This window comes from Pyrgilauda ruficollis, unplaced genomic scaffold, assembly GCF_017590135.1.
Source record: "Pyrgilauda ruficollis isolate IOZ18807 unplaced genomic scaffold, ASM1759013v1 scaffold40, whole genome shotgun sequence".
Classification (NCBI taxonomy): domain Eukaryota; kingdom Metazoa; phylum Chordata; class Aves; order Passeriformes; family Passeridae; genus Pyrgilauda; species Pyrgilauda ruficollis.
Window position 1 is genome coordinate 10,336,074 of NW_024525490.1, and position 12,545 is coordinate 10,348,618.

General features: G+C 36.1%; 1 protein-coding gene across 1 annotated transcript in view; it reads left to right on the plus strand.

The window, feature by feature from the left end:
* The window catches only part of LOC121358848 (regulating synaptic membrane exocytosis protein 1-like), a 160,263-nt gene that overhangs the window by 121,256 nt on the left and 26,462 nt on the right, over positions 1 to 12,545 (plus strand). The window contains exon 27 of the mRNA XM_041477334.1: positions 162 to 394. Coding sequence (XP_041333268.1) covers positions 162 to 394 — 233 coding nt within the window. The remainder of the gene's footprint in view (positions 1 to 161; positions 395 to 12,545) is intronic.

The following is a 12,545-nucleotide window of genomic DNA, read 5'->3' on the forward strand; positions in this document are numbered from 1 at the left end:
ATGTACTCCGAGGAGCATGAAATTAAGCTTTTACTTGAGAACCAAATAAAAGGAAATGTATCAAGGCTTAAAATTAATTCACTGATTAAAAAAAAGTAAGGCTTTTGCAAATGCTGTTACGCAGACAAATTAACATGTTTGTTTTTACTTTGTAACTGTAGTACATTTACTCCTAAAATGCAAGGCAGACGGATGGGGACTTCAGGGAGAATCACAAAGAGCACAAGTGTGAGCGGAGAGATGTACAAGCTGGAGCACATTGACGGGAGCCAGTCGGACACGGCTGTCGGCATGGTTGGAACAGGTGGGAAGAAAAGGCGTTCCAGCTTTAGTGCCAAGGTGGTTGCCATAGTGTCTCGAAGGAGCAGAAGCACATCTCAACTTAGCCAAACAGGTGAGTGAGACACACACTCTTTGGAAACAGGACTCTCACCAAACGTGGTTTACCATAATTTCATCTGTGGCATCTGTGTTACATGTATATGCGTATAGACCACTCAAGAGAGAAGATTTTCCAGCTGTAAATAAATTTCTGAGATAATAATTTTCTTTGATTATTAAACATCTGCAAGAAACAATATACAAATGTCTTTTAGAATATGTGGTGTAGTTACTTTCTGTCCTGATCAATGGAAACTGTTGTCTCTTAGAAGCCTTGTTTACAGGTAGGCCAGGAAATGCAAACAGACAACATGTTGGTATCAGCAGTGGATGATGGTTTGCTAAGACCATCTTTTTATGTATGAATGTGGGAACTGAAATCTGAGCAAATGAATGGCAGTTATGCAACTCGGATCAGAGGTTGTACCTGTAGTGGCATAAAATACATTTTTAAAGATTACTTTTGTTTTTTAAGTCAAGAGTTAATAGAATACTTTTTTTTTTTGTGAGTAATACTGGCAAGTTGGGGTCAGTGATTTCAGATAAATTAGATGATAACATGATGCTTCATTAGGAGCATAAGCCTTCCAACTCTTTATTGTGACTCCAGAAATCTTAAAAGCTTCATATCAGCATAGCCTCCAGGAACAAAAGCCCATACAGAAAGATAAAAAAGGGAAGAAGAATGTTTAAAGTCTCTGTCCTGCTCCTGAACCCCAGTGAAGACTTCTGCTTTTGTCTTCATTGGGAGCAGGACCTGACCCTAAGGGTCCTTTCTTACTAAGAGAAGGAAAACAAAGAGGAAAAGTTTCAGCCTAGCATGCAATGCACTCATATTTCAGCATGCCTCTCACATAGTCAGGGTATCTAAAATAAGGTAAGTAACAATATTGTTTATTTATATCATCAAATATTTCCCCCTTTTCCCCTGGTTTTCTTTGATTGCCAGGTGAGCAGTGGAATTGATCCTTTCACAATTAAAGCTTGGTCAGCTCTAATAAGAAGATTGTTATACTTTTCTACACTACTCATGAATTTTAAGTCACAAAGTATATAATCGTGCAGTTGAACCAAATGATAAATGAAACTGGTGTATTTGAAGCCCAGAACTGTAATTAATGTTGTGTTCAAGAATGCACTGTGACTAAGTATGAGACTAGAATAGAGATAGCTGTACACAGTAAGATGCTATTTTAGCTGTATCAGAATCAATGGCGTGCTCTGTAAGTAATAAAAAGTGGTGTTGTCATGTAGAAAGGATTTCTATGCTGATATTTTGATCCACTTAAAATCTGAGCTGTGACTTCCAAGCACTTCACAGTATCTTCTATTTAAAGCTCATGTTTTCCTAATCCTCTTAGAAAGGTACTATAGCTCTCCAAGTTTGGCTTAGAGTAAATTTCAAAACAATAGGAATTTTGCAAGGAATGGAACTTCTAAAGTTTTCCTGAAACTCAAAGAGCAAATCAAATATGAAAAACATGATTATGTATTATTCATGATTGTAAAACAGTTCAGAATCATCTTTACCTTGTCTTGTTTTGACTCAGGCTAAGAGTATTATCTATGGCATAATCAGAGCAAATAAAAATGTGTCAATTTTTGTCAGTCACTAATTTTGAGTTTTGTCAAAAATCAGTGAACTAAATTAATGCATTTTTTAGAACTATATGCACATTAGACTTGATAGATTTTCCAAATGACATTGGAAAACTCATTTAGAACATGAGTACTTAGCCAAATGGATAAGTACTCATGTTCTAAATCAGGGACCCACTTCCCTTCCTTCCTATATTATACAAGATGAGAGGAGAAACCTAAAAATGTCTATTTCATTTCAATGTGTTGTGCAACTTATTAATGTCTCCACTATTGAGAAGACATAGAAAATTTCTGTTTTGGCAATATAAAATATACTGGGTACTTCTTTTAAATTTATTATGTGAAAATTCTTTCTAATAGTCAAGGTCTGAAGTTTTGGAACTGGTGTGAAAATTTATGGGCCTCAAAAAGTGGTGCCAAGTAGGAACTTCTGGGACAAATTTTCAGGAACTGGAGGTGTTCTGTTGATGCAATATATGTATTTTAAAGGAAGTGTAAAAATATAGAAGTAAATATGTGCCCTCCATAGGTTGTTCAGATTTTATTTATATGACTTGCATGATTGTAAGTAAGGGAAGCATGACAAACAGTTATTTGTTTCTGAAAACTCAAAATAGGAGATCAGAAATAAAAACGCTGATTTTTTTATTTTTAAGTGTAGGTTCTATATTCTTATTTCTTATCTGAAATTCTAGTTTACTGCTGTCTGCAAAGCCAGTAAAGTTTATTACTGTCTTGCTTTTGTCAATAATGGCTGAATTTGACTTTTTGTAGCTAATTCTTCCTTTTAACATACTGCACACTGTCTTGCTTTTGTCACTTGAAGAAATGGTCAATAATGGCTGAATTTGACTTTTTGTAGCTAATTCTTCCTTTTAACATACTGCATGGGCTTGATGTTATATAAAACTGGAAGTGGTGTGTATGGAACTGCTGCAAGGTAGCTATTATTTATAAGATTTGATTTTCTATTCAGCTGAAAAAGGAGTGTGTGTGCGTGAGCCTGTGCATACATGTTTGTGTCTACACATACACACGTGTATTTTGCACATGTGGAGCAGATCCTTGCATGTTGAAGTTAGAGGGTCCAGTAATCATTATTTTACACACCCTGTTCAGTGCTGTTGGAAAATATTTATTCAGAATATGTGCCTTATAAATGATTAGTGAAAGAATTGGTTTCTATTTTTATGTAAACCTGCAATGACATTATGTATTTTTGCTGCACCTTCCTTTTATGTTTAAGATTTCATAAAACTTGTAGTAACTGTTCTGTGAAATCCTTACTTACTATGTATTTGTTCGTTGTGCCTACAAATTGGATAGATTAGACAGTTCACCAGGAAAAGCTTTTAATCTTCTTCTGACAATAATGAAAATCCAGCTCTTCTTATGTTATCACAGTTACAAAGAAGAAAAGGAAAAGGGAAGAAAAAAGAAGCAAAACTCTCCAAATGACCACAGAAAATTGAAAATAGCTCCAGGCATACATAACCATTTTAGCTGTAATGCAACTTTTCTAGCTTTTTTTGTCAGCCTTATTTTGGTAAATAAATATACACATATATACAGAAGAAATACGTAACTGCCAATTTTCTGAATACACCAACTAAACTTTAAATCACAGAAAAATTATAGGGAACTAGCTTAGAATAAAAAATCATCATTAGTTGTCTTGATTTTGTGTTACAACACTGTTCCTTTCTACAGAAAATCTTACCTTGTAGTTTCCATATCAATGAGTGACAGTATTGATCATACCCCATTTTGATTTGGGGTTCTGGGTTTGTTTTGAATGAGATGAAAACTTTCATAATAGGAGGGAAGAATTTTATCACACAATTTGTACCATATATAGAGACATAATAATGCATTTCAAAGTGGATAGAGACAATATGGGGGGGTATCATCAGTTAAATGAGTTCTGGAGAGAAGGAAAACCCTCATCTCAGATAAAAAGAAGTATTCCCATCCCTGGATCCCTTTCAGTTCTCCTGCTACGTGCAGACATGCACCTTAAGAAAGCAAAATTATTCCTCCCTTTTGCTTTCTACCCCCTGGTCATCAGATAGTGCTTCAGAAAGATCATCTATTTGAAGAAGCACACTTCTCTTTAAGTGCCAGCAGTGGCTTGCAACTATTTTGACACAGATGAGGGTGGAAGAGATGTAGAGAAGGAGAGCTAAGGAGATTAGAAGAATGGGCAGCATTTCTAGTTTGACATTACACTGATACCAGGTCAGTTTTCTAAATGAACATACCTTGCCATGTTTATGGTGTGAACCACAATGAGATTTTTGTGTGTAAGAACCAAAGTTATTTGCTTTCAATCTTCTGTTGGTGAAGTTCAACGTCAACAACCTGATATGAAGCCATAGGCATTAATGTTTCAGAGACAGATTACATACCATGAAGCAGAACTGAAATCAAGTGTTGTCACAAGGTGAAAACAGAATGAAGAAAAATTCTTTTCATTTGTGTGTGTCTCTGAAGTGGATACTTGGAGGGAATCTTGAAGTGTTTGTCTGCTTCCCTCAGGAAGTAACTTGCAACCTGAGCAAAAACACAATCTTAGAACATATTTCCCTATATAAAAACTAGAATTTCCTGCTAAAGTATATTTTCTGTCATTTTCTGTAATTTGCTCTATAAAGAAGTGACTTACTCTATGTTCTTTTGAATTAAGCTCCAAATTCCCAATTTCAGATAAAATTGTATCATCTAAGTGAGGAAATTGTTGCTGAGCAGTAAAGTTCTGATAGTGGTGCATCCCACAGCATATCTATGCTCTTTTTGTGAGCTCACTGTAGCTTAAAGAGCTCTTCCTCATCCAATTGATTGTCCCACCTTTCACCTTCCAAGATTGGTCTCAAGGCAGCTTTCTCTCATGGCTGGATGATTGAAGTTAAGGTAAAGATTTAGAAAATAAAACCTCATCCATTACTCTGTTTCTGGAGACTGTGATCGTTCACTGGAGGTACTTAGTGACTGTTAACAAGCAGTCAATGTTGTGCAAAAAAACCCCCTTGCTTGGGAAACATGGAAATTTAAGCAAAGCAATGCTTAAATTGAGCCTTCCAGGCTCAGAGTTACCTCATTTCAGAGTAGACACTGGCATTAAAAAAAAAAAAAAAAAATGAAAGCCAAACAAACAAAACAAAACCAAATACAATCAAACAAACAGTCAAAACCACACATTCCACACCCCCCCCCACCCCCAGTCTGTTAATCAGTTCTTAATTTTCTCAGGGTTTTTTTTGTTTGTTTGTTTGGAAATGTTGGTAGAACTATTTTTCTGTCCATCCTTGTAGTAATTTTATGGTAAAATGAGAGGTTTCCTACAGGTCTAGATAGTATGGACACAAAAAGCAGATAATAAATAAGAAATAAAATGTGCTAGAGGGGGAAGGCCTTTGGGATAAGGATGGTTTGTTTGTTGTCTTTTTTGAGAACACCATTGCTTCTTTGCATAATTCTGTTTCTTTTTTACAAGGGTTGTGGCAACCTTTTCATGAAGTGGTCAGGCTTTATTTTCTCCTGACATTTCAGACTGATTGATTGATTGAATGACAAGGATGCATTTCTAACCATGATTCTTTTACCTCATAATGTGACTATTTTTTTTGTTACTGTAGTGAAAGAAATTGTGCTTATTTGATAAGAAATAAGTGCTAGACAAAAGTTTAAAATACTTACTTTATCTAGAATTCAATAAATCATCTATTATTATTAGACTGGATAGAAAGCATGGGAATCAGTAGGGAATACTGGATGTCAAGAAGAAACTAGCAAGGAGGGAGGCATCAACTGCATTTATTAAAACAAGCCAGTGAATGTCTGTTAGTTGAATTTAAAGATAAAACCCACAGGCAGATTTTGTTGATATTTGATTGAGAGCTAGTGTTTATGCTGCTAGAATATGATGATGAAAGTGATTTAGAAAGTATATCAGTTCCTGGTAATCCAGGAGAAGGACCCTTGGGGATGGTCCTGTGCTGGGCCGTGAGTTAGACTTGATGATCCTTGTGGGTCCCTTCCAACTCAGCTTATTCTGTGAACATTCTGGGATTCAGTGATGGGTGAACTTGAGGGTAGAATAGTTTTTCTGAGTAGCACTCACTGAATCACAGAATGTTCACAAAATAAGCTGAGTGAAAAGCTGTGTCAATTTAGATTGCAAGTTCATTCCTTTCGGAATGAGTAATGAAAAGTTTCAGATTAAAAAAAATGCAGAAGAGTTTTTGAATCTGAAGGACAACACTATCAGAAACTGCTATAATAGCAAATCGGTATAAATTGTTTACAAATAACTTTTATATTTGTATCAAAATTACAACAAAGTTTCTAACAGTCAGAAGAGAGAGAGAAGTATCTTAAACCTCTCAGAGCATTTAGCACAATAGGGAAAGCACCGTGTTTTTCTTGTTGTTTGTTTCTTATCTAGGATGATTTCTTTTCTGATATTACATTTTTGTATTGCCATCTCTTGTTAATCCAAGTGGAATGCTACAAGATACCAGATTTTCTAATGGCAGATTCAGAAAATTAGCTTGGAATTCAGAATTAACATGAGTCTTACAGCTATAGATTTACCTCACAGGTTTAACCTGGTCTACTGTAAATCAAGTGTTGTTTTCTGTTTTCTTAGAGGAGCATTTCCAAGTATCTGCTTGTGTTGGGCATTGATCTCTGCAAGAATGCTTCATATTTACACATAAGCTTCCTTACCTACAGCCATCTCTGTTTCATTAAGTCTATAGGGTTTCAAACTCTTTTCCTTAACTTTAGACTGTGTGTACTTGAAAAGTAAGTTTCAGCAGCCTAGCAGAAGTGTGGTGGTCTGTCCTGCAGCTCCCTCATTAGCCTTGCTTGTCTGTTCAGTATTATCTCTGTGGCAGTCTTCCCTATCTGGGTCGGGTTTTTTAGCCAGAGCAGGCCCTTAGAGCTTGCTCTGCGCAGTTGTGATGATCTATGAGGAAAATGGCTCTGTTTCACAAAAAGAAGAATGTAGGAAGAGTGACATTTAGAAAGATTTGTCTTTTCAGCCAATCTAAAAAAGTCTTTAGTGAGGCAGCAGGGATGGTCATGGTGCCTTAGGGATGGTTTCAGGATCTGGGCTCTGCACCTGACACCCAATAGGAAAGAGCAACCCTGGTCCCAGAAAAACTCTGAGCTGCTGCTGCACCCAAATATTTCTGCAGCAAGGGGTGGGGAAGAAGGGGAGGGTAATGAGCAAACAGATGAAGAATATTGAAAAAAAAATAAAAATGCCAAATTATTTTCATGAGAGGAAGTCTTTTTTCTAGTAATGATACTAAATTCTTTGAAACTCTTGAGTGAATGCAAGCATGTTCTCTTTTATTTACTGTTGCCGTCTTGCTGAGGAATTCACTACCCTGAATAGAAACACAGTTCAGTTCCAGTTACTCATCTTCCAAAAGATTTCCTAATAAGGGCTAGTATTTTCAAAGTCCCGCTGCTCTGTTGAATTAGTGCTACATGTGGTTCTTTTCCTTTTTCCTGAAATGCAAATTGTGACTTCTTCTCCTATTATGCAGTTGCCTGACTTGTACTCAAAAGTATTGCTCCGCTTTTGTATTCGCAGCTTCTCCCTAGATTTTTAAATACAGATATAACTGCAGCCATAACTGTTCTTAGGGCTATTTCCAATATGTAAGTAGCTTGGGGTTTAGGAAAACTTATAGCTTTCCAAAAGTATAATCTTGATTATGCCTAAACTGTGTTATGCATGTCTTGTATAATTTCAAAATATGCCAAATGTATTTAATAAGCGTAGCTTCACTGCTATGTTTACATTGTATTTTCTATGAAAGGTCTTAGGAAAAGGCCTACTTATAGTTATGACTATATTTAACTGAGCTCTGTTTAAAGAAGATTTTTATTTGCTTTCTTATCTGATTCACACTATGTTCACAAGTTTTACTTTGTGCAAGTATAAACACAGAGTTGAAATGATACCAAAGTTATGACAGAAAAAGGAAATAGAGTGGTGCCAAAGGACTACCAAGAGGGAAGAAAACTGTACTATCTTAATATTAAAAATTTCTATTTAAGTGCCTCTCTTTAAGAGAATGTCAGTCTGAAACTTGTATTTTATTACTCTTCATATACTTCATGCCTGATTAGATCCACAGATTGTGTTCTGGAACTTGTAGAATTTTAGAGTACCTGTAGTGATTCAGAGGAAAAATGCTCTTCCTCTGTGGCGCAGGAATTCACTCCTTTGTCATGGAAGAATAAACCTCTGTTTAGAGTCAGATGACTGAATTTAATTTTGATAGACCTGATTTTTTTTTTCCATTCAGAAGCAGTCTTTTTCTTATCTAACATAAACTTTGATTTTTATTTTTTTTTAATTTAGATAGCCTGTTCAACACAATATTTCAGATACAGGTATCATATCTCTAAATTCAGTAGGGCCAAGAAATTATGTAGTTGGGTAAATTTTAGGAAATAAAACTGACTTTGTAAAAAATCTTGAAGGTTTCTTTGGTTTGTGTTGGGTTTTTTTTTGGTGGTTTATTGTTGTTGTTTGTATGTTTTTTGTGGGGAAGTTATGTTTTTTTCGGGGGGGTTGTTTCTTGTTTCATTTATAGAACATTTTTAAAAATCATACTTTTGATGATAAGATTTTGGTAGGCTGACTTTAAAAAAAGGTTCATTTAGTGAATCCAAAGAAGCATTAGATTTAGAGAATTATTTTAATCTTATTAGGACTTTTACATGTGAATGGGAAGATAAGCTTTGAGAGTTTTTTCAGTAATTTTTTTTTTTTGGCTAGAAATAGAACTATTAGCAACAGAATCCAAATAAAAAGCAAGAAACCTAATCTAGGACAAAAACCTGTTGTTTATGAGAGTTTTCCAAGGAAAATAATAATGATGATGATGATAAGATGATAATAGTAATAAAGCTTGCTGCTTTTACTGCAGCTGATTGTGTTAGTATATTTATAAAAAAAGCTGCATATAAGATAGCTATGTAAGTCTTCAATACAGCTAATGGCCTTTAGATACTGCAGATTCTGTATCATAAGTAATGAAATATGCAGAACTTAGTATAGTTATGGAAAAATATTAATATAATTTTTAAAAAATTATAATTTTTTCAAGTTATTAAGGTAGATGAAAGATTATTTCCAACCTAAAAGTTTATGATTCGATCTTTAAAGGACAAAATTTAGCTTGAGTATTTCTTAAAATATCAATGAATATGAATGACAGTTTTAAATAAAGTGCTACCAGTGTCAGAGCAGGTATCAGTTCACTAAACATTTCAGTGTTGCTGAATCTTTTTTTTTTCTTTAAAAAATTTCAGCTGAAAACTTTCACCCAGCTTTGCAGATCCCTCTTGGTATGTAGACTCTCCAGCAGGAGCTTTGCGTATGGATAGGAAAGAGTCTGAGCACACCTGAGGCACCCTCCTAAAAGCATTTTTCCAGTACTTTTCAGGTGTCAGGAAGGGAGGTTGGGTTCAGCTGGCTGAGAGCCAGGTAACAGCAGCATTGCAGGACACGAGTGGACAGATGATAATCAAGGACAGGCCCTGGCCTTGCACCCACAGGCATGAGTCAGGCAGCGTTTCTGCTCCCCAGGGCTATTGGCCAGTCCAATGTTGACTTTGTTTCCAAGAAGAGAAGGAGCAGCAGTTTAATGTAAACTGTGTGACAAAGGAATTAGATCTCTGATTGTATAACTTTTATTACCCAGAGTACTCTTCATACTTTAGATGGCATATAAATTAAATGAACATAAGTAATAACCACTTTGGCAAGTCTTAAAATAGAACAAAGATAGAAGAGATGAAAACAAGCACCTCATACTACTTGCTAGTTCCAGCTTGCTTCCTAACAACCAGTCTGACACACAAGGAGAAAGGAAAAAGGGAATTGAGGCACCCAATTAATTTCTTCTTCTTTAGTACAAAGCTTGGCTCTTCAGTGGCATCTGCTTGCACTTCATGCACAAACGTGGCTGATGTGCAGTGGCTTTTGTCCCCTGGAAGTGTCTGCTCCCTGTGCTTGTGAATGGCTTTCACCAAAACATACCAGAAGTGACAGCTTCCTCAGCAAATCAGTCTCACTAGTGAGAATTTTACAGGTTCATATTTGAAGAGATCCTTTTATTTTTGTGCTATATTTTCCTTTGTACATGTACTGGTATTTAAAGTATTTAAATTAGATTTTGAGTGATTTTTGACTGCTCCATTTTAGCCAGTTTATTGCACTTTAAATTTTCTTCAAATTGCCAAGAAAAGACAAAGAAAAGAAACAATCCCAGGAAGTCAGAGATGATGGGATCTCTAAGTCACTGGCATGTTGTCAAAGTACAAATATTTTTTTATCAACTGTGGCATGTTTTTACCATTTTCATTAGGCTTTTGAATGTTCTGCCAGCTTTTCTTTATTTTGATAAGCAGTTTTTAGAAGTGATTTCCATATAACTTCCAAAAGACATCCAATAGTGCAAAGTGATGTTTGTTTATATCTGTGTTGATTTCTCTGGTGGTGTTAGGTGCTAAGTATGTCTGTTTTTTGGTATAACTTACTCTGAGTACAGCATAAAAAGACTGTGCAATGCTGAAGTTGAATTGTTGTTTCCTTTTGTACAAACCTCAATACAGTTCTTAGACCTCAGTACATGTGGCTTCTGTGTATCCTCAGGTCTGTCTCAGCTTGCTTGAATTTACTGAAATTGGACAATTTGCTTAGATTTGCAGACTGAAGTCTACAAATATTTAACTGAAGTGCCATAGAATGATTAAGACATTCAGAAGGCTAAAGATTAAACTACAGTATTTGTTCAATGAACTGTTGTGGTTTTATCCTCAAAGTTACCTTGAGAATTGCTTTGAAATTTCTTAATATTTATAGACATTCCTGATGCTCACAGACAGACACTCACATATAGTTTACTTCATTTACCCATACAGCCATTTTTCATATTGCAAAAATTCAGTTTCTGATGTCTAATCACTTCAAAAGGTTCACTTTACCAGGAATCTTAGAAATGAGATGTTTTAATTCTTGGAAGCTCTACATGTCTGGCCATCCTAGCAGAAATTCTCTGTGTGATGGAAGCTTGACTCTGCTTCAGGTCGAGCCAGGTCAGTGCTAAGCCCAGAGGAGGCAGTTGTCTTTCTGCTTTAATTCTGTGATCTGTGAAGCACAGAAGTTTCATGGCTAGATAAGATAGGGTGGGTGCCCAAAACAGTTCCTGCCTTTGAAGCTTGGGTTAACTGGGTACCTTTGATTTTATGTGGTGCTTGGTAAATATCGGTGTGAAACACGACTAAAAGTCTGGAGGGGTGGGGGTGAGGGTGGTGTGTTAATAGTGGATTTTGTGTCTTTGGGAAAAGAATCAGTGTCTTGGGAATCCATTTATTTGTGATGACTTCTCTGGTTTCAGAACAGAACTTGTCAGATTGACAAGTTATCGTAACACAGGTGTGTGCAAATGGATTTCCTGTTTACAGAGCATGTTAAAATACCCAAAAGCTCTTCCAGGCAAGAATATCAGGGTTGCTGTTTTCATTACTTTTGTTTTCACATGGCTCTTGGTGACTTTATTTATAGTTCTACCATTTGATTAGATTTGATGGTGTAAAGTGGTCTCTCTCAGAGCATAGCCAGACTTAAACACTGAATTAATTAGAGATAGATGTGACCTAGGATTTATGTATAAAAGTAGATAAATTTGACCCATTACTCTGTCTTTAAAAGTTATTCTACTAACGATCTTCTGTCTGAACAGCTCTTTTCTAGAGTTCATGGTCAGGGCAGGGTGAGGAGATTTCTTTGACAAGGCTCATCTGCTTTCTTCTGTCTGGACGCCAAACAGAAAACTGGGAAAGATGTTCAAGGAAAGATGTTCAAGCTATGCATAGAAAAAAACCTCCAGGTTTTATACTGGTAGGGTTGATTTGCTTTTTGCATAATTAAAGTTCTCCACTGAAGGAGTATTTATTGCTGGAAAATAAATAATTCACCAGAAAAACATTTTGAGGGAATCAGTTGCCTTTAACTTAGAGGCACACCATGTTAGGGACCAGGTTCTTCTGCCTAGGTAGAGATACTCCACTGCATTCTGAAGGGGTCATCACTTCAGAAAGGTCACACACAGGACCCAATCTAGTAACCATATCCTGTCTCCAGAGTTCTCAGTAGTGATCCTTGTGAGGCACAACCTCCCCAAGAGCTGGGTTTGGAAGAACTGATTTGCATTTATATTGTGCTTGCTTTTCTTCGGATGTTGAAAACCTCACAGCTTTGGGTACATATCACAGCAAGAGAGCTATCATGTGTTGGAACATCTGTAGCATGTGCTGGAACAGGCAATTTTAATGTATTTATGCAGGGATTATAGTCACAGATCAGGAATTAGCTCACAGGAGTTGAACCTTTGTCATTGACTGGGGAATCCAGGAGAAAAAGTTACTTAGAAGGTGGTGGAGAAAATGTGATGAGTTTCAGTAGCAGTTTACGGTTTTCTTTAACAGCATGTACATAGTGGCAAATAGTTTTATTTATTCTTGCACAAGAA